Source organism: Coloeus monedula (genome assembly GCF_965178545.1).
Source record: "Coloeus monedula genome assembly, chromosome: 7".
NCBI lineage: Eukaryota > Metazoa > Chordata > Aves > Passeriformes > Corvidae > Coloeus > Coloeus monedula.
The window spans coordinates 2,403,485-2,423,045 of NC_138787.1; the positions used below are offsets into that span (position 1 = coordinate 2,403,485).

Below are 19,561 nucleotides of genomic sequence, written 5' to 3' on the forward strand. Positions count from 1 at the left end.
TCGATAAAAATTGTACTCTTGTGGGATTGTGATTAGAGGAATATTCAACAACTACATTGCAGTAAGCATTTTCTTTGTGTTTGGGCTTATTTTCCCCATTTTGATGGGATGCTATTTTTGATTAATAATAATCTTGTGAATATTCCATTATTCACAGGAATTTGAGAGGGAGAAGCACGCTCATAGCATATTGCAGTTTCAGTTCATGGAAATCAAAGAGGCTTTGAAGCAGAGAGAAGAAATGCTTGCAGTAAGTAACTTTTTTTTTTCTTTTAATGGCTTCTTTGATTGGTACATTCCAGTTAGCAGTAGAGTGGAGAATGTGAGGTATGGAGAAATTTATTCACTATTCAAGTTTCTCACCAGAAGAAATATTAGTGTTTCAGGCCAAACAGGTTCAGAGCTGACTAATGCAAATAGTACTTTTTAAAGTAGTATCTTACTCTTCCTAAGTATTGCATTTTGGACAGTTGTTTGTGGAGATTAGAGGAAAATAACAGAACTGTATAACTTGTTTTAAGTCATGTTGTGGAGAAGAAGATTGTCTTCAGGAGCACAGGTTCAGTTGGGATTTCAGAAACTGTGCATTGCAGATACTCATTTACTTTAGCACCTGACTTTTTTCATTCTTTGCCATCACTGCAATCTTGGCCTTCTTTGTTAACCTGTTACCTGCTTTCTGTCTTCTTGTTTTGCTCCTGCCCCTCAGGAAATCCAACAGCTGCAACAGAAACAGCAGAGCTATGTCAGGGAAATTTCCGATCTTCAGGAGACAATAGAGTGGAAGGACAAAAAAATAGGGGTAGGACTTGTCAACTCCTGAAATCTGTTCCAAGTGGCACTGTCATTCTCCACCTGGTCCTGCTTTTATAAAACCCCATGGATAAAACCCTCCTTAGTGCCTTTGCTTGGTGTGGCTGTCCTAAGATGTTGCCAGTGAAGTAGCAAATAGCAAGTTTTGTCTTTGGCCAGTATCTTAAAATCCAAGGAAAATCTAGCAGCTGGTCTGCTTTCAGACCAAGGGTAATTGATTTGCTGTGCTGCACCATTTGCATTTGCCATATGGAGAAAGGAAGTGCTATTTATAATGCAATTCCATCAGCACTGAATTTTCGCTTATTCAGATTTAATCTGCGGACTGAGCAGAAACGGGAGTGGGATAAAGAGGTAATAGAGCTATTTATAGGCTGTTGGGATGAAAGTCTCCCTTGCTTCTCATCCCTTCCCACCACCTCTTATCAAAGCCACATGGAAGTCCACTCTGGTTTTCTTTTCCAGCTGAACACTAAAAGGCTTCCTGTGAATAGAGCAGGAGAAAGAAATATGGCAGCTTGCCCATGTTTGTGATGTCCAAGAATTTGTAGCAGCTTGAAACTGAAAATTTCTAATTTTTTTTTTATTGTTCTACTTGTACTTATATAGAAATACTGGGAGGGGGGAGTTTGGTACCAAATATGCATTTGCACATGGTACATCCCAGACCAAGGATGACTTAATGGCAGTTTTCAAATTAATTAAAATGTAAAATAAAAAGGCTCCTGAAATCCAGTGGGTCTGCTTCCATGCCCTTCTGTTAATATGTAGGAATGGCATGATGCCTTCAGTGTGCATGCTAAATCCATGTGGATATGGATTAGCTTGTCTAGCAGATAGGAATAAAAAATGGACCCTCATTTGAAGGATCCCTAATGAAGAATTTGGCTCTGAATGTCTTTGGCAGGAATTCTTGGTTATTGAATAAGCTGTGCCTTTCTTGGATTTGAAGTTTCTCTCTCTGTATGCAAACTCGGTCCTTGAATCTGTAAACTCGACCTTTGTCATGTGTGCCCCTTCCATCCGCTGAATATCTTAAATCTGCTCATTCTTGTCTACATTTGCTTTTCATGGCCTTTACTTGTCTCCCTTCCTTTCTTCACATCTCCTCGCCCTCTGTCTGTGTTGGGAACTCAGGCACTAGAGAGGCAGAAAGATTTCTTTGATTCCATAAGGAGTGAGCGGGATGACCTTAGAGACGAAGTGGTTGTGCTGAAGGAGCAACTGAAGGTATGCAAGAGGGATAAAAGAAATTTATATTCATCTGCTGACCCTTTCCCCCTGTTACATTTGGGCAGAAAAATTAAGTCTAGTAGCAGTAACTCAATTTTCATGTTGCCTATAAATTGCCATTTCAGGGATTTTCTATATAAAGTCTTTTCCCCTACTATTGATTGAGAGTTCTTAGTGTAGACTGGAGTCTTAAGAAGTTGTTTTTGTAGGAGACACTTCTCTGAGGAACATCTTATGCAGCAGATTTATGTTTAAAAACAAAAAAAAAAAGAGCTGGGGTCACATGCTTTCTGTCAGGATGGCTGAACTGAGAACTGCAGTATCTGTTCTCCTTCCTGACTTCCAGCCATGTTTAATGGAATGATTGAAGCAATTGTTTATTCAGAGTATCACGGACAAGAGCACTTGACGATCCTTCCCTTTCTGAGCAGCAGGCTCTAAAGCATTGCTTTTGCTTCCCACAGAAACATGGAATAATCCCAGACTCTGATACAGCCACCAACGGAGAGACATCAGACATTCTGGATAACGAAGGACACTTGGATTCTTCCCGAACTGTTCCAGGCACGACTCAGGCATTAAAGACAGGAGGGGAGGGGATGCTAGGTAAGTGCTGTGTGTCCTTTCAGCCCCTCCTGCCTGTCTGTCCTTCATTCATCCACCTTTGCTTGGATGGGGCAGTTGTTAATGGGACAATTAACACACCACGAAGCATGCTCCTTGTCGAATCACCCCCTGTGCATTTCCCTGCTTCATGTTGATTATCACTCCCAGCGTGTAGTGCAGTCTCCTCCAGGGGCAAAATTCACTTCTCCTTCAAGGTGACAAAGGATGGGAATACAAATAGGACATTACAGATAAGTAGCAATCATTCCCATGCCATTTAAACCCCAATAGGAAAATTGTCCCAGGATAATCCTACTGTTGCTCAGTATTTTTCAGCTCATACCTTAAATAATCAGGAAGAAAAGGCATTTTAGGTTTCTATAAAGAACTTGTATGTGGTTCATTTCTATCCCTGAGAACTGTGTCTGCTTGAACAGCAATGCTGGGCTCTGCCAAAGCACACCAAAGGATAAATTCTTTGCTCCGGGTATCTTGTGCTACTGAACAGTTAAAATTAACACTTCTGCGTTTTTACTCGTTACATTAACACTTAAATTCAAAGGATATAGTTGATGTGGATAGCATTAGGAAGGAGAAATCTGGTTGGCAAAACCTCTTTTATGTGGTGAATGGCCATTTAGAGAACTATTGTACTAGTGTAAGGAAAGGAGGAAATACTTCCAGTTTGTTGGACTTTTGATCTAAATGAACACACTAATAAATAGCAGCAGGCAGCCAATTGTTGCAAGTGCAAGTTCTCTTGCTTTGAGCTTTTGGCTGCTTCTTCCTCACTCAGTTTCTGTGTGGAAACAATGTGGAACACCAAAAACCAAGGTAAGGGTGTATTTTTAAATGTAATATGTTTTCCGTATCTCCTAATTCTGGTGGGTTTTTTTCAGAAGAGGTACAGCATAGACTCAAAAACTAACTAACAACAAACACTATTGTTTTAATATCTGTTGCTTGTAAATACAAATTGAAGGAAAACTGTTACAACAAAAATAACCTTCAAAAAACCACAGAAGTCCCCACCCCTTTGGGTGGCTGAAATAAGGGGCACAGATTACCTTAGCTTTGATCTGTGTTGGGAGGTCTGAACAGGCAAACCATTTGCTTGCCAATCAGATTTTACATTCAGTGCCTGTCATGTGCACTGATGATGCCTGTTGGAGATTTTAAAAGCAGAATATGACTGAATAATCCTTCAGTATTCCATTGTAATGGCATCAGACTCCTGCATGAATAGAGAGGTATCAGGGTTGAAGTTGCAGAGAATATTGCTGAGGAAAAACAGTCCTTAGAGGTACATCTGCAAGTATTGCTGTTAAATTGCACTGCTTCAGCCAGTTGTTCTCCTCTACGAAAGCTGTCCTTCCCACAGCCAAGAGCATAAATCTCCTCCTTTACAAAAACACGAGCCAGCACCAGAGACTTCTTGCTTTGAGAGGGTGGTGGTGAGTTTCACTGATCAAACCCCCTGGATCCTTACTAATTCAATCGCTGCTTTGCCTCACATAATTGGCAAAAGCTGATCTTTTATTAACCTGTTCTTCTCATTCTGTCTTTCGGGTTTTAAGTGGGGAGATGTGCTATGGTGTGGCCCCCTCAACTTTCTCAATGGTCTTTTAGGCAAAGCCAATGAAGTGGAGATGAAAAATGAGATTTTGGAGGATGTGGGGAAAAGAGAAATCTTGCAGAATACTGAGCATGAGGAACACAAAGAGGAGTCTGAGGAGGAGGAAGTACAGACATTGCATGCTGCTGAAAATGCAAAGGCAGAACAAATGGTTGAAGAACGGGACACCCTGCCAACAGTGATGTTACCAGAGAGTAGGTTTGCAGAGCCAGCTCAAAGCCTCACAGAACCTGTGTCAGGGAGCACTTCTTCAAATAGTGATAGTGACACAGATGGCTTGAGAAAGGTCACAGAGTCCCTGGGCACAGCAGTCCAGCAGCCTGAGAGTACAGAGGCTGAACACCATGACTTGAGTGCAAGGACAGATGAGAACTTGGAGCAGCAAGGCCACCAGGTTTTTGAGACTCCTCAGGAAATGCTTTGTGACTCAGGTACAGAGCAGGACCTGGGAGAAGCCACACCCAAGCAGGAAGAACAAGAGGATCTTAAAACCAGCCATGCCCTGAGTGATAATGAAATAGATGAAGAATCTGACAGTACAAGTGAGAGCAGTGAGTTGGTTTCTAACGAGACAGGGCTACCTGAGGGAGCAGTGGCAGGCTTGCTTAGGGAAGAGGGAAATGTGGAGAGTTCCACTCCAGAGGAACCCCAGCACTCAGAAGAAAGTGCTGACAACAAGGTTGCAAATGTCTTGGAAAAGTTTGTTGACTGCACTGATGGAAGAAGTGATAAAACAGCAGGTGACAGAACTGAAGAAGATGAGGTTGAGAACACAGTTCAGGGTCAGCCAAAGGAGACTGAGTCTGTGGGTTTAGAGGGGACAGAGTCACATGAAAGGGATGTCCCAGCAGAGTCACTTGAAAAGGAAGGCGGAGAACATCAGGCATTCATCCAGCCAGCTTCTTCAGAGGACAGTCCTTCAGCGTCACCAGAGGAACCAAGTACAGAAGGTAAAACTGAAGACGAAAGTTCTACAGCTGAGAAGGGTGGACAGAAGGAAGAATTAATGGAAGAGCTGGAGAAGTGTTCAGGTTCTACTGAAACAGGCGAGCAAGGTGTGGCATCTGTGGAGGCAGGAGACTGCATTCCTGAGGGAAAGGGAAGTGAGCTGCAGCAGGCACAGCCAGGCACGGAGCTTGTGAGAGAGGTGACCATTCCAGAAACCCATTTAGACCTGAGTCTTTTAGATGAGAAAATTAACGAGTCAGAATTGGAAACAGGGGATGAGGCTGGGGAAGGAAAGGAAAGTAGGACCAAATGTGTAGAAGATTTGAATCCAAAGGTAGAAATTCAAACAAGTCAGTGTAGTGAAGAAACAGCAGGTGGTACAGAAGGAGAGAAAAATGTTCCTTTAGAAGGTGAACTGCAGAAGGTGGTTAAACAGGTAGAAGGTGAATCTGAAGAGGAGTCAGCTGTAGGCGTTACTGTAACTACTGAAAGCAAAGCCAGTAAAGAAACACGGAAAGAAAATGAACAAGAGGTAGAGCTTGCAGACCACCCTGGTGGGGAATTTGCTTCTGAGGAAGGTGCAAATAATTCCCTGGCACAGAAGCTTGTGCAAGATGAAAATGTTAGTGAACAAGTTAAATTGGAGGAAGGTGCAAATAATTCCCTGGCACAGAAGCTTGTGCAAGATGAAAATGTTAGTGAACAAGTTAAATTGGAGGAAGGTGCAAATAATTCCCTGGCACAGAAGCTTGTGCAAGATGAAAATGTTAGTGAACAAGTTAAATTGGAGGAAGGTGCAAATAATTCCCTGGCACAGAAGCTTGTGCAAGATGAAAATGTTAGTGAACAAGTTAAATTGGAGGAAGGTGCAAATAATTCCCTGGCACAGAAGCCTGTGCAAGATGAAAATGTTAGCGAACAAGTTAAATTGGAGGAAGGTGCAAATAATTCCCTGGCACGGAAGCCTGTGCAGGGTGAAAACATTAGTGAACAAGTGGAATTGGAGGACCAAGCAGAGGAAAGCCTGGAAGATGATGGTGATGCATTTGATTTTGATGAAGAGTCAAATCAAATATTAGAATCTAATGAAAAATGTGATGGAGAGAAAGCTGATACACAGGGAGAAGAGAGTGATGGAGCAAATGGTGCTGTTGGAAAAACTGCCCACACGGACAAAGCGGGAGAGGGAGCAGACAAAATGGAAACCAAAGATGCCTTGACCGAAGGTGAAGTCTTGCAGCATAAAAAAGATGAGCCCGAAGAAACATGCTGCTTACAAGGGGAAGCGTTGGGGAAAACTGATAAGGAGGCTGATGTGGAGGAAGAGGAAATCAAAGTATCAGATTCTAGTAAAGTGGAGAAATTACAGGATCAAGATGTTTTGGAACAGGATTTGCAAAGTGCTGGCATTAAGAGGGCTGAAAGCAGGGAGGATTTGCAGGCTGGTAGAAAGAGTAAGGGTAGATCCAGAGATGACTGTACAATCTCCTGAGTTCAGAATCTCAAACCTACACGAGTTCGTGCCCTGTGGCCAGTCCCAGGACACAAACATGCACTTTGCACAAGACATCAGACCTTGGAATACTCTTAGAGCTTTTTCTTTGTAGGTAACTCAGCATAAAAACATGTATGTGGTAATGATGCAAGTATTAAGTTATTCACTGTCGTACCCAGCCACGAGAAATCGTGACTGGGTTTGGTTTTGCTGTGTCTCAGGTTGAAAGCTTATCACCTACTGAGGAAGCTTCACAAATTGCCTGTTCAAACTATCATGCAGTTGAAGTACCTCTAGTGTGGATAGCTGCTCCTGGGGAATTTCTATAGGATTTTTTTTATTCTAGCCTCGTTGATCAATATCTTGAATGTACATTTGGCCTTTGTGAACTTATGCACATTATGCTTGCTTGTACTTAGATCTATAGCAAGTACATTAACGCTTCATGAAGGAACTCAGCAAATCAGCCACAGTGATGGTGAAACTTCTTTCAGAATGATTAAAGCCTATGAACGAATCTTTTTTTTTAATATGGAAAAAAGATATTTTCATTCCACTTTGTGTTACTTCTTATATGGTCATATTCCAAAATATAGTTAGATCACTGTGAATCTGCTTAGTCTGAGCACTTTGGAAGAGCAATATGCAGTTTGGAGAAAGTGCAACATACAGGTCTTCGTTTGCTGAAAGGAATAAATATATACATGTTTACTTCATCTAGGCACTTTGCACCACAATAGGCCTTTTACACCATGTCTCACATGGGGGTTTTATTTTTTCCAGAGAAAGTGTCAATACACACTGTAATGTGTGCTTAAGTTTGCTATCAAGTACTGTCTACATATGAATATATAAAATATCTATTTTTCCAAGAAGATTTTTGCTTAAAATTGCATTTTCTTACTGCATTATATTTTTTTGCAAATTCTGATTCTGAAAGAATGTTTTTATCTCTGAAACAAGTCTTACCTCTTCCCTTCTGGAAAGAAGATAACTTGGCATGTCTTAACTCTTACTGGATATCAGACCAAAGACGACTGTTGTTTTGTGTACTAGCCCCCCTGTGCCTTTTGGAAAAGCTGGATTGCTTTGAATTGCTGGCATAAATTAGGCTCTTGGACTCCCTTGCTGTATTTCTTCTTGTAGCTCTGCTAGTGCTTGGGAGGAAGAGCATGTTTTGCATATATAAATATTCATTTAAAGTGTTAAGCAATGAATGTCCCAAGGGAATGTAAACCAATGGGGGGTGTGGGCTGTGGAAGGCTGTATTTGTGTTGATGTTACAAAGTTGTCAGAGCACAGACAGACTGCAAAATTTGAAGATGTATATCAAAATGTACTGCTGTATATAATTTAAATAAACATATTTTATACTTTAATGTACCTGTCCAGAGCACTGTTTCTAAACCTGCATAAGTAGTTAATTAAACCTGTATCATTTCAACACCATTTTTCTGCAGCTTTTGCTCAATTTATTGCCTTGTGCTACGTAGCTACAAGAGCCATCTCCCTAGGACTGGGCAGCCTCGGGGTTTGAGCACCTTGAATATGTGATGGCACCTTAACTGTAGAGCACTAACAGGTCTGTAACCCTGTAACTCCTTTCTTGTGGCTTCTCTCCAACTTAACAGCAGATCCACCATGGTTTCTGTAAGTATTGGCAGCTGTTCCTAAGGGGTTACACTAAATGCTAATCCAAAAAGTCATAGATCTTATAAGCATTTCTTATTAGCATGTAGCAGTGTTTATTCAAAGATTTGGCTCTGCTATACTCTCAACAGTAATATATGGTTTATTGTTGGAAGTGGGTTTTAACTGTTAAGTAGACTTAAATAGATGATTAAGTGTTCTTACCAGGCTTCACCTGTATTGTGGATGGATCTACCAGGGTGAAATTCAGCACATGCCATTATATCCTGTGTTTCTTATGAGTTCATTTCTGATTTTAACTAGTTTTTCCACTTCAGAAAACAAAGCGTTTTTAAGAGAATTCCTTCTTAAAGACAAGTCACAGGAGCAGAAACACCTGCAATCCTACCTGTCCATGTACCAGTTTTGATCCCACTCCCAGTGTAACTGGGAGCAAGAACATGGAGAGGCAGTGCAGAGTAGCTGGTGTGCCAGAAATCCATCCTGGAATGTTGAAAATGAGTATGTGACCCAAGGATGAAACCCTTGTCTTCCAGAATAACCCCAAATGCTCACTGGGTTTTCTGGTCATCACCTAGTGGCACATAAATCCTGTAGCCCAGGTTTGTGCATATCTGAATTCAGAGCTGGCCTGAAATGCTTTCAAAAGCAGTATCTCAAGAAACGTACTTGGTAAAAAAGGGGAAAAAACAGTGAAAAGGTCTTGGTCAGTATCTTCTTTACTATAGAGAAGAAGAGTCCTCCTGTCCCGCTCAAAATTGTACTGCAAGCTGGTGTCTTCCAAATCCTGTGCTGTCCCTGGCAGTGCCCCTCTTCTGAGAAAGACAGGGAGGCATTTTCTCATCATCCAAAATAAATGGACAGATCTGGAGAAGGAGTACTGCCCAGCCTGCTCTGAGAGTTGGATTGTTGCAGGCTGTTCTGAATAGCTGCTTGGGGCTGGGATTTTATGGGATGCCTTTTCATCCTCCAAGAGCAGTTTACCCCTTTCATTGACATCAGGGTTAGTTTCTTCCTGGGCCACACATCATGTAAATCAGCCAGGTAAAACCAGCTGCTTCCCATCCCATGCTCCCCTCCAAGTGGAAAGAGGGTCTGTGGCTGATTTGGGAATGTTTGGTGCCACTGGAGCAGCCTCTGAGTAAGCAATGCCTTGAGTCACCTGCAATGCCAAGGCAGTGGGAACAGTCACTGGACTTAGAAACCATGGCAGAAGACAGTGGTCAGCACCATCCTCACCCCTCTGTGTCCTGCTCCCTCACAGGCCCCATCTCCTCCTCAGTCCTCTGTTAAACTCCTTGACATGTGTAGGCCGTGAACTGGTGCAGTGAGTACCCTGGAATCACATTTCCAAAGTTAAGTGAGGTGAATGTCACACTCTAATTATTCACTGTAGTATCTTTGTATGTGGAATAAGGCTAATGATTGTTACAGATGAGAATTTTAATTAGCTGCTTCCTGTCCTGATTGAGTAGATTGTTCTTTTCTGCTCACTTGTTCTCAAGGTCCTCAGATCCTCGATTTGTTGGAAAAAGGTCTCCTAAATGCAAAATTAAGGTGACCCTGCAGAGTAAGTTTTCTGTGTTAATGTGGGGGTTTAAGATAAGTGAAACCCAAGAGACCCTCATTTCTACAGGCAGAAAACTTCTCTATGTGAATGGCAATTTTTTAGCAAATTAATTTTTCCCTGATCTGGTAAGTCTTGCTGTCAGCATGTCCCAATGGGGTGCACAGATGTCCATAATGAGGGCAGAGAGAACTGAGGGTGAGATCAGACTTGAAGGTTCATCCCAAAATGCATCCTTTTTGCAGGGAAAGGGGTTTGGGAAGGCCGGTGTGCTTCCTCACTGGAAGCTGGAAGAAGTGTCCTTTCTTCAGGCAGGCAGATTTCACCCCACAGCGGTGGCTGTGTTAGTGAAAGTCACAACTAAACTATTTTCAGGATCAAAGTGTGTTACTTGGCCCCTTTGCAGTCAGTCAGTTTGGGCTAATTTTGTAGTGGCCTAAAGGTTTCCTGCTGCACCAGTCCTCATTCTCTTTCCAGTCCTTGGAAATCCATTTCTCAGTCTTTGCTGACCTGTGAATCCCAACACAATCTCTTGAGTCCAAGCATCTCCAACCCGTTTGCTGTTATTTCTTTCTTCATTGACCTTTATTTTTCTTCCATATCCTTCATCTTTTGCAGAATTTCTTTCTTAAGTTTTATTTCCTTCCCATACAGATCTGTGAAATTGTTTTACTGTTTTGAAGGGGTTTATACTTGTACATTTTGGTTACGGGTGGTATTTACAAAAAAAGCGGTTTGGGTTTTTTTGGTTTTTTTTGTATCAGTGCTCAGGTGTAACAATGTTGGGTGTGTTACAAATGGATGAAAAACAACAAAAGGATAGGACTTCAGGAGGTTCAAAATTAATCCATAGATGTGCTGACCTGGGATGTCATGCTAAGATCTGTATTTGGGTATTGCATCAGAAGCCAAGGTAAAGGTTTTATTCCACGCTCTGGAATGGGACTGTATGGGAGTGTGTGTACCCAGGAGGGGAATGACATACCACGTTAATGGACTCCACATGTCTGCTGTACAGAGGGACTTCCACTGGGAAACCAGTTTTCCCTGTGATTTGGTTCAATACAGACTCTTGATTCCCTTTAAGTGCATGTGCTAACAAGAAAAAAGGGAGAACCACAAGACTTTGGCCTGTTCAGGAGTTGTCAGCAAAGAAGAAATGGTATTTTTAAAGCTCTTCAAAAATATTTAAGTTTGCCTTTCAACAGAATTTACCTGATAAAAGCCCACCAGGCTCTTATGTGTCATTTATCTTGCTTTCCTAAAGTTTACAAACAGATCTTTTTCTTGAGTAACCTTTGGATTTTAACCATTTAATCAGCAGGCCAGACCTCAGCTGTGGAGTTGAGCTCTGAACAGCCTGGGCTCTGCACTGCTGGCAAGGGAGGACAGCTGAATAAACCTGCAATGAGACCCAGCTGAGGTCAACAGATCCTCTTCTAAGGAGTGTATTTGAATGTGATGTTCCAGTGTACTCCTGCCTGAGGTGTACCTGAAAAAACTGAGCTTGCTAATTCATGAGGTCATTTGGGTGGTAAAAACATGTGTGAACACCTGCTAAAATGCTTTCACGTTTTGCAGCCCTTAATGGGGAAGGAAAAAATTACTTGGTTGTAGTTCTCTTTTCCAGTTGTCTCATTCTGTAGAGTGCACTTTATTAATGAAGGCTGCACATACCCATGTGCTGATCTGTAGCACTTCCAAGTCCACGTGTAGCACAGAAGTTGGTGCAGATTGTCCATTGCCTCTTGATGCTTGACCTGGAGAATTGACAATGAAGAGAAAAGAGAGTTTTACCAGACTGCTGCGTTCGAAACACAAATAATTTGATGTGCAAATGTTTTTCTGGTCATAATATTGGAGATAAAATGTCACTGGGGAAGAGTTAAAGTGCTGAGAATGTGCTTAGCTGTGATTATAGGTGTTTACAGTATTGTCATTGTATTAAACTGTCAAGATTTGTGAGATTTTGTGTTGCAGTTGTGCTTGACCCTAGAGTTCTTGCATGCTAACCTAACGTAGAAGATTAGCCTCTTTGCATGCAGCTGGCTGCTGCTACTGGCGGGACAAGCATGTTCTGTGAGAATGACATAACTCCCCTGGCTGCAGCCCCCTGCCAGCCCTGTCTGGGCCTCGTGTCCTGTGGTACGTGCCCTAACTCCCCCCATCAGTAGATCACTAACCTTAACGGTTCAGTCACGTGTCTCAGATGCGCTCCCTGATTGCCGCGCGATCAATCAGCGCTGAACTCTCCCTTTTCTCTTCCAGACAGGCTGAAAAAGCTCATTGATGAACGGGAGTCCTTGCTAGACCAGGTAATCACACGGGAAGTGAAATTCTCTTACCAAATCATTAATAACAACAGCAAAGGATTAAGAAAATGAAAATAACCCCCAACACAAGGGGTAGAGCAGCAGTGCTGCTGTCTGGTTGCTCCAGCTGCCTTGCTGGCCACTCTATTCTTCCTCCAAAACATTCCTCCTGTAGGTTAGCTCAGGATACATGGAAGATACAATACAGTGTGCGTGCACCAAGCTGTCACGTTCAGTGTCCTTGGCCACCTGAAACTTCCTCTGCAGGGCCATTTCTGAATAATAACCCTTCAGACTGGCTAAGCCCAGGGGAAACACAGGCATGGCTCAGAAACTGTAGAAGCAAATTTTCTTTCCAAGAGTAAGCCCTCCCCTTTGCTGAGTCTGTGGGTAATGGGCCATTTGGAAAAATATGTTGGAGGAATTGCAGATGGGTAAAGAGCAATTAAAGGAATTATTGCTGGTACCATGGTATTCCATAGTGGCTATAAAGCTTATTCAAAAAACTTCAGCTGGTCTGTTGCCCTGCAGGACGCTCTGTGCTTTCATTTATGCTCCATGACCTTGGCCTTGAGACTTGAACACAACCAAACACAGCTTTGGGAGTTCTTAAGAATGTTTTACATCAATGTGCCTGCAGAAGATTTATGGCTTTTCTAATAAACCAGTCATCTTTCACTCATTGTTTTGGTCCTGAACTTGTACATAAGCACTGATGTGTAAAATACCACGAGTCATTTGCCAAAAGAGTTTCTAGGATGTTATTTTGTAACAAAAGAGGTTTTTCAATTTAGGTTTAAAACATATGTAATTACTTAGATATGTTATTTCTATTCTATTTTTATAATACAATAATTTATTATATATTATGTATTACAATAGTTTTATAATACTGGAGTGAATTTGAGTGATAATTTCCCTTGGTGATTTTAGTAACTGTTTTGTGTCCTTCAGATTAAAAAATTGAAGGGACAACTGGAAGAAAAGCAAAGGAATGGCAAGATGGAAAATACCCAGTCAGAAGATGAAGTTCTGGAAAACGGGACAGATATGCACATGATTGACCTCCAAAGTGAGCTGTATTTTGATTTTAAGAGAATTTCGTGCCCTGCATGTGAGTGAGAAAATGTATCCGTACAATAATAACCACATGGCTCTGAGTAAGAATGAGCCTTTGGTTCCAAGGGAGCTTCAGCCTGGGAGCAGCCATGCACCTCTACAGAGGTGAGGGAATTAGGAGCCTTTGTCTAAGATTGCAGTTGGACATCTCTGTTATTGCTCCTCAGGAGAGCTGGGGTGAGTTCAGATAAATTCTGCCTTCAGAGTGGTTGTCAGGGAATCAGGCAGGACTGGGAATGGTGCCTCTCTGCTGGGCACTTACTGAGAGAACTACTCTCCTGCTGCCCCATGGAGATCCCTGATGCATGGAAATTTTATGACAGACTTGTTAGAAACTGTTCACACTTGTTCTGACATCTCTGATAAATCTGCAATTCTTTTAGGAGATGCCAACAGACAGATCAGTGATCTCAAATTTAAACTAGCAAAGTCTGAGCAAGAGATAACAGCATTGGAGCAGAATGTAAGTTTTTGGCTTGTTCTGTTTGTTCAGGCATGGTGAGAATACAAAGAGAAAGTGTATTTTGATAAATGATAAATGAAATTGTGATTTTTCTCTTAAAAAGAGACATGGGAGTGTTGGAGCATGAGGGCTACGATGACATTTATGTATGGGGAAGAAGGAATATATTACTCCTCTGTACTGAAGGAAGAATGTTCAAAGACAGAAGTACCTGATGAACTCTGCAGAACACTTCCTTATGCCTAGCTATCAGCAAGTTTTAAATGGGTCCCAGCATGTGATGTGGTAGAGATGGGTTTTATACACAGCTGTTCCATTTTGATTGTTTGCTCTTCTCCAGAGTGCATCAGCAATGCTCTTGCTAAGAGAAATTTAGTCAGTGGACTGTATTTTTTGTTGCTGGAAGCATATTAGATAGGGATATGTGTAAAAGGTCGGGAGTAAGTTACTGTTGCCAGGCTTCCTTGGTGTATGGTTTTTATTCCCTGAAAATGTGCCTTTGTTTTATCAAAGAGGAGTCAGCATCTCTCTGGTTATTCCTTGAGTACTTGTGGAAGAGTAAAGCTTCAGAGTAACTTCTCGGTACAGCTTCTAATTCCCAGCCTTTGCCTTCCCCTCAGGTAATACGACTGGAAGGCCAGGTAGCCCGATACAAAACTGCTGCTGAAAATGCTGAGCGAGTAGAAGACGAACTGAAGGCAGAGAAACGCAAACTGCAGAGAGAGGTAACTCCACCTGCAAGCTGTCACAGGTCAGCTCGCTCCATGTGGGGAAACCTGCCTCTCTGGGGTGTTCTAGAGGAGGAACCACCCTTCCTGGCACAGCAAGGAATAAGCATCTAATTTTTTTTATTGCTTTAGTTACTCCTTCTAAAAGTGCAACCAAACTTGCAGCACTCAAACTGGAGTAACAGTCATGGCTGTGAGCTCCCACTGCCTTTTCACCATTCCTTCCTGAACTGACTTGCTAAAGGGATGCGAGTTGCTCTTTGTGATCCTGTTTTTCTTGCTCTGCCAATCTGTTCACGCCTGTTTGGGGTAGTGTGGCTGTCCGCAGACTCTGTCCATGCCTGTGTCTCTTAGAGCCTCAATACCTTTATCAGCTTCTCTCACACTGCCTCCTGAGGCATTTCTCTTTTTTTTATTCAGTGTGGCTCCTTGCTTGCTCTAAATACTCCCTTATGCTTTGCTGCCTGTAAATATTGCTCTGTGCAGTCCACCTCTTTTTCCCTACCCCGACCCCGTGGTGGGTTTTACAGGAAACTGAGGCTCCAAGTCACAGCTGTGGATATAGTTCTGGGAACCAGAAACATAAAAGCTGAGCAGTGAGACAGGTGTACGTCACCCAGAGCCTCGTGCCTCTGGATTGAGGGAAATTCTGTGAAGGAGCGTCTCCTGTTCCACAGGAGTAGCCTTCTGTTCATGCTGACTGCCTCAAAACACATGCTTCTATCAAGCCAAATCACAGAATCACAGAATGACTGGGTTGGAACAGACCTTCAAGGTCACCGAGTTCAACCCATGCCCTAACACCTCCACTAAACTGTGGCACAGAGTGCCACATCCAGTTTTTTTTTAAACACATCCAGGGACAGTGACTCCACTACCTCCCCAGGCAGATGATGCCAAAGCTTTATCACTCTTTCAGTAAAAAAAACTCTTCCTGACATCCAGCCTAAATTTCCCTTGGCGCAGCTTGGAGACTCTGTCCTCTTGTTCTGTCAGTTGTTTCCTGGAAAAAGAGACCAATCCCCACCTGACTACAACCACCTTTCAGGGAGTTGTAGAGAGTGATAAGGTCACCTCTGAGTCTTCTTTTCTCCAGGCTAAACAACCCCAGCTTCCTCAGTCGTTCCTCTGTAGGGCTTGTGTTCCAAGCCTTTCACCAGCCTTGTCACCCTCCGTTGGACACATTCAAATCCAGGCTTGGGAGACCACATTTCTTCTTAACTTGGCCTTCTTTGTTCAATTTTCTGTAAAGACCCTGGGTTCTTGGTAGTGTGCTTAAATACCTGTGTGTGTGTGTGTGACCTTCAAAGCAGTTTAACTCTGCTAAAGGAATTTCCAACTGCTCCAAGTTGATATGGTCAGTTAGCGTTGGTAACTTGCTTGCTTTGCCTTTGGAAAGGGATAACACGGTGACAGTTACAGGGTTTTTTTCTGCTTCCTTCCTTCCTTCAGCTTCGTTCAGCACTGGATAAAACCGAAGAGCTGGAGGTCAGCAATGGCCACCTGGTGAAGCGGCTGGAGAAGATGAAGGCCAACCGGAGCGCTCTGCTGTCCCAGCAATAGCCACCCCCTCCCACGGGAACCACCACTACTTGGAACCGGAACGACGTCGCAGCTGCTTCTGTGTCCTGCTGCCCGGGACACTTCGTGTCATTGCCTTCTGAGATCAGGCCACCCCAACATCTGCTCCGTGCCTCCCAGCCAGGGTCTCCCTGCGCAGATCCAAGCCTGCTGCACTACATCCATAGGAGGAGCTGATCCAAGTGGCTGTGCCCGCAGGAGCCCTTCCACACCGAGCTCTGGGGACATTCGAAGTACAATACATAAGAAGCACATGGAATTCTCCATCCAGAGGGCACAGCAGCCATTTATTTGCCATTTAAAATGGCACGCAAAGAAAACACTTTGACTGGAATTTTGTGTCTTGCTGAAAATTTTAAAACAAACACTGTAAGTTTGGGACTTTGCTCATGACAGTATCTGTAATTTAGTGACTACAGTAGAGTTATTCATAGTAGGTTTTTCATTTACAAATCACTGTGGAACCACAAGCCATTACAAAGCAAAACTCCTTCAGTGGAAACCATGGAAGAAGATGGTCTTGGAAGCAAAAGTGACCTTAAATGACTTTGCCAATAAAACAAATGTGTTTGGAGGGATTTTTGCACCAGTAGAATCGTGAGACTCTTTTATTTCAGGGTAAATAGGCAATAGCTTCATTGCATCTTCAATTTTTATTTGTATTATTTAATCCCTACTCTTGGAGTTGAAGTAAATGACTTTTAAAGGATGTAAGGTTGCATTAATAAACCAGCATAAGGCCGTGTTTTCAGAAATGGTGGGGTTTGCACTCAGATCACTCTCTTTGGTGCATTTATCAAAGCAAGTGTCATTTGCTTAAACAAAGTATGTAATGGGTTTTTTACATCAGAAACTATCTACTGGTCCGTGACCTAATAGAAAACGATGCCGCTACAAAATACAAGTCTGATTTTTAAAAGAGCAACTGATAAGTAAAGAAGCACTTTAGAAAATATTACTGCCTATGGGTTTTCTACAACTACAGAAGTAGCGAGTTATTTCCTTCTGAGATCATTGCGAAGGTTTTCCACTTCTCATGCAGAGCAGAGTAACCAATTAAGATGTTGCAGACGATTCTTGTGTGTGTAGAGATGGCACACGACTGGCACTACAGCTCTGGTTTATTGGAACTCATTCTGAATGTACTACTCAAAGGAGAGCAGCAGCTGCCTGAGGAATAAACGCCCATCCCACATCAGCCCTAACAGGAAAGCCAGTCCCTTTGGGATCTGCTCACGTGGTGAAGCAGCATCTGCTGTTCCATGGGAGCAACCTTGACTGCCTCATGAGGTTCTACCAAGCCAAATCTAGACCCAGGAGATCACATTTCTTCCTAACTTGGTCTTCAGACCCTGCGATCCAGGTCTTTCCTCAGCCTCTTCCTCGCAGATGGGAGGTTAGAGTAGGAACCGCTGCTATTCTCAACGCAAGGGGATCGCTGGTATCTTCCTCGAGCACCTTCACAAATTAAATAAACCAAAACCACTGTCTGAATGTGTTTCTCTGGTTTGGCTAGAAAACAACACCCTCGTCTTCATCTCTTCCAAGTGCACAAGGAAATCTAGGAATGAAGTACTGAAATTATTATTCCAGGAAAAGGATGAAGAAGGCTTTTTTTTGTGCCCCTGGCAAATTAAGTATGTCCTTGTTGATGAAATGTGGTGAAACATGGGGATGGAAGGAATCTTTTTAAATTAAATTTCCACTCCAGTTAGGGCTTTGGGTTCATTTTTTTAAAATTGTTTTTGAGAGGAACATTCAGGTGCAGAGCCAGGTTTCTTGTGGAATACCTCAAAATGGCTGTGGATACCAATTTACAATTTGCTGTGCTTGACTTGCGTAATTTCTGGTGTACAAAGCCTCCGGGGCCTAAAAAACAAGCTAAGGGATTTTCAGAACGCAAACAAACGTGCTAAATACAACACCTTACCAATGGTAAGGTGCGTGATTGCCACCAGTCATCTTTTCATTTGTGGCAGCAGTGAAAGCCGCCTCTCCTGGCAAGGTTCAGGAGAAACAACCCAGCAAACAAGTCTTGGTCCAAAAGGCAAAAAAACAACACTTTGTTCATCAAAAAGGGATGTGTTTATCATTTCAAAGTAGATTTCATCTTGCACCCCATAAGCATTAACCTCATGACAGAAATCAGATGTGTATTTCAACCTGGATATGCTCTTAGTAGAAACCTTTGTGTGTGATAAAGTAGGTGAATGTTGAAGCCACATTTTCCACCCCTCTCCCCTGACTTCCAGTATGACTTAGTGTTAGAATAAGGGAAGAAAAAGAACTGGTTGGTTTACTGCAAACTGTTCTATGTTTTTCTGTGAAGAATGTACAACAACAGGGCTTTGAATGGTAAGAATAGCACATGTCCCAATCCTTTTATTTGAGCTCCAAATGAGAGCACCTTGGTACCCTGAGAGCGGGACCGAGGTCGCGGCAGCCGGGCGAGGAACAGCTCCTGGGGGAACCAGGATAGGTTTTCCTATAGCTTCTGTTTCAATTTGTTACCCTCTGTTTTATTTTCAAATGTTAAATGGCTTTTATCGTTTGCAAATGGAATGTTACCCAAAATGTTTTTGTTTGGTTTGGTTTTTTTTTCCCCCCAGTTGCTCTGTTAGGAGATGTGAGCGTGGAAAAGGAAATTCATTATGAGCAGAACTCGCCAATAAAATGTCACTTGTTTGGGTAGTTTTTATGGAGTGGTCTGTCCATGTTGTTGTTACCAGTACAAATTCTCTTGGAAAATACAGACTTTTTGGGTGATACGGGTGTAACAGCTCGTTTTCCTTTTCAACACGTTGCTGCAGGATCACACCAAACATGAGCAACACTGGTTGGGAAATGTACAAATTCAGGGGCTTGTGTGGCTGAGGGCACTGGTGTGAGACATACCTCCAAACATCAACATTTTTAATGGCAGGCTGCACATACACCTCCAGATATCAACATTTTTAGTGACAGGGTGCACCTGCACCTCCAAATTTTGACATTTTAATGGCCAGGTGCAATTGGGGAGTACAGAGACAGCCTCCCATCAGGAGAAATCTGAAGGCTGTTCCTAACTGGATTAATTCTCCGCTTTTATTTATGGTGAACACAGAGGTAACCCACAAAGTAGCTTTCCCTGGAAGAATCCTTCACAGCACAAAGTCTCCATCACAACAGGAGGCAGCCTGGATCATCAAAAATATGTTATTTTAGTACTAAATGTCCTCTTGCCCTGATGTGTTGCCAGAGTGGTCACTTACATGAAAGGGACTAAGGCACTGCTTGTCTTGGCTTTAGATGCTCTAAACCATCGCATGTGGTTGGAGGTTCGTTGTAGGCAGCTGAGTGATGTTTTACACACTCTATTCCAACCTCTATACATACGTGTTTAAAGGAAGAAGCAGAGCCCCTTGCACAAG

At 42.7% G+C, this 19,561-nt stretch overlaps 1 protein-coding gene across 9 annotated transcripts in view; it reads left to right on the plus strand.

Moving 5' to 3' along the window:
* Positions 1-18,847, plus strand: part of LRRFIP1 (LRR binding FLII interacting protein 1) — a 102,984-nt gene extending 84,137 nt beyond the window's left edge. For 7 of the 9 annotated variants that reach the window (XM_082284647.1, XM_082284649.1, XM_082284651.1 and 4 more), the window contains 9 exons: positions 158-250; positions 710-802; positions 1,951-2,043; positions 2,511-2,652; positions 12,217-12,263; positions 13,215-13,332; positions 13,763-13,842; positions 14,463-14,567; positions 16,023-18,847. In XM_082284647.1, coding sequence (XP_082140773.1) covers positions 158-250; positions 710-802; positions 1,951-2,043; positions 2,511-2,652; positions 12,217-12,263; positions 13,215-13,332; positions 13,763-13,842; positions 14,463-14,567; positions 16,023-16,133 — 882 coding nt within the window. In that variant the 3' untranslated portion in view covers positions 16,134-18,847. The remainder of the gene's footprint in view (positions 1-157; positions 251-709; positions 803-1,950; positions 2,044-2,510; positions 2,653-12,216; positions 12,264-13,214; positions 13,333-13,762; positions 13,843-14,462; positions 14,568-16,022) is intronic. The other 2 variants (XM_082284650.1, XM_082284654.1) reach the window with 2 other exon arrangements.
* The last annotated feature ends 714 nt before the right edge of the window (positions 18,848-19,561 follow it).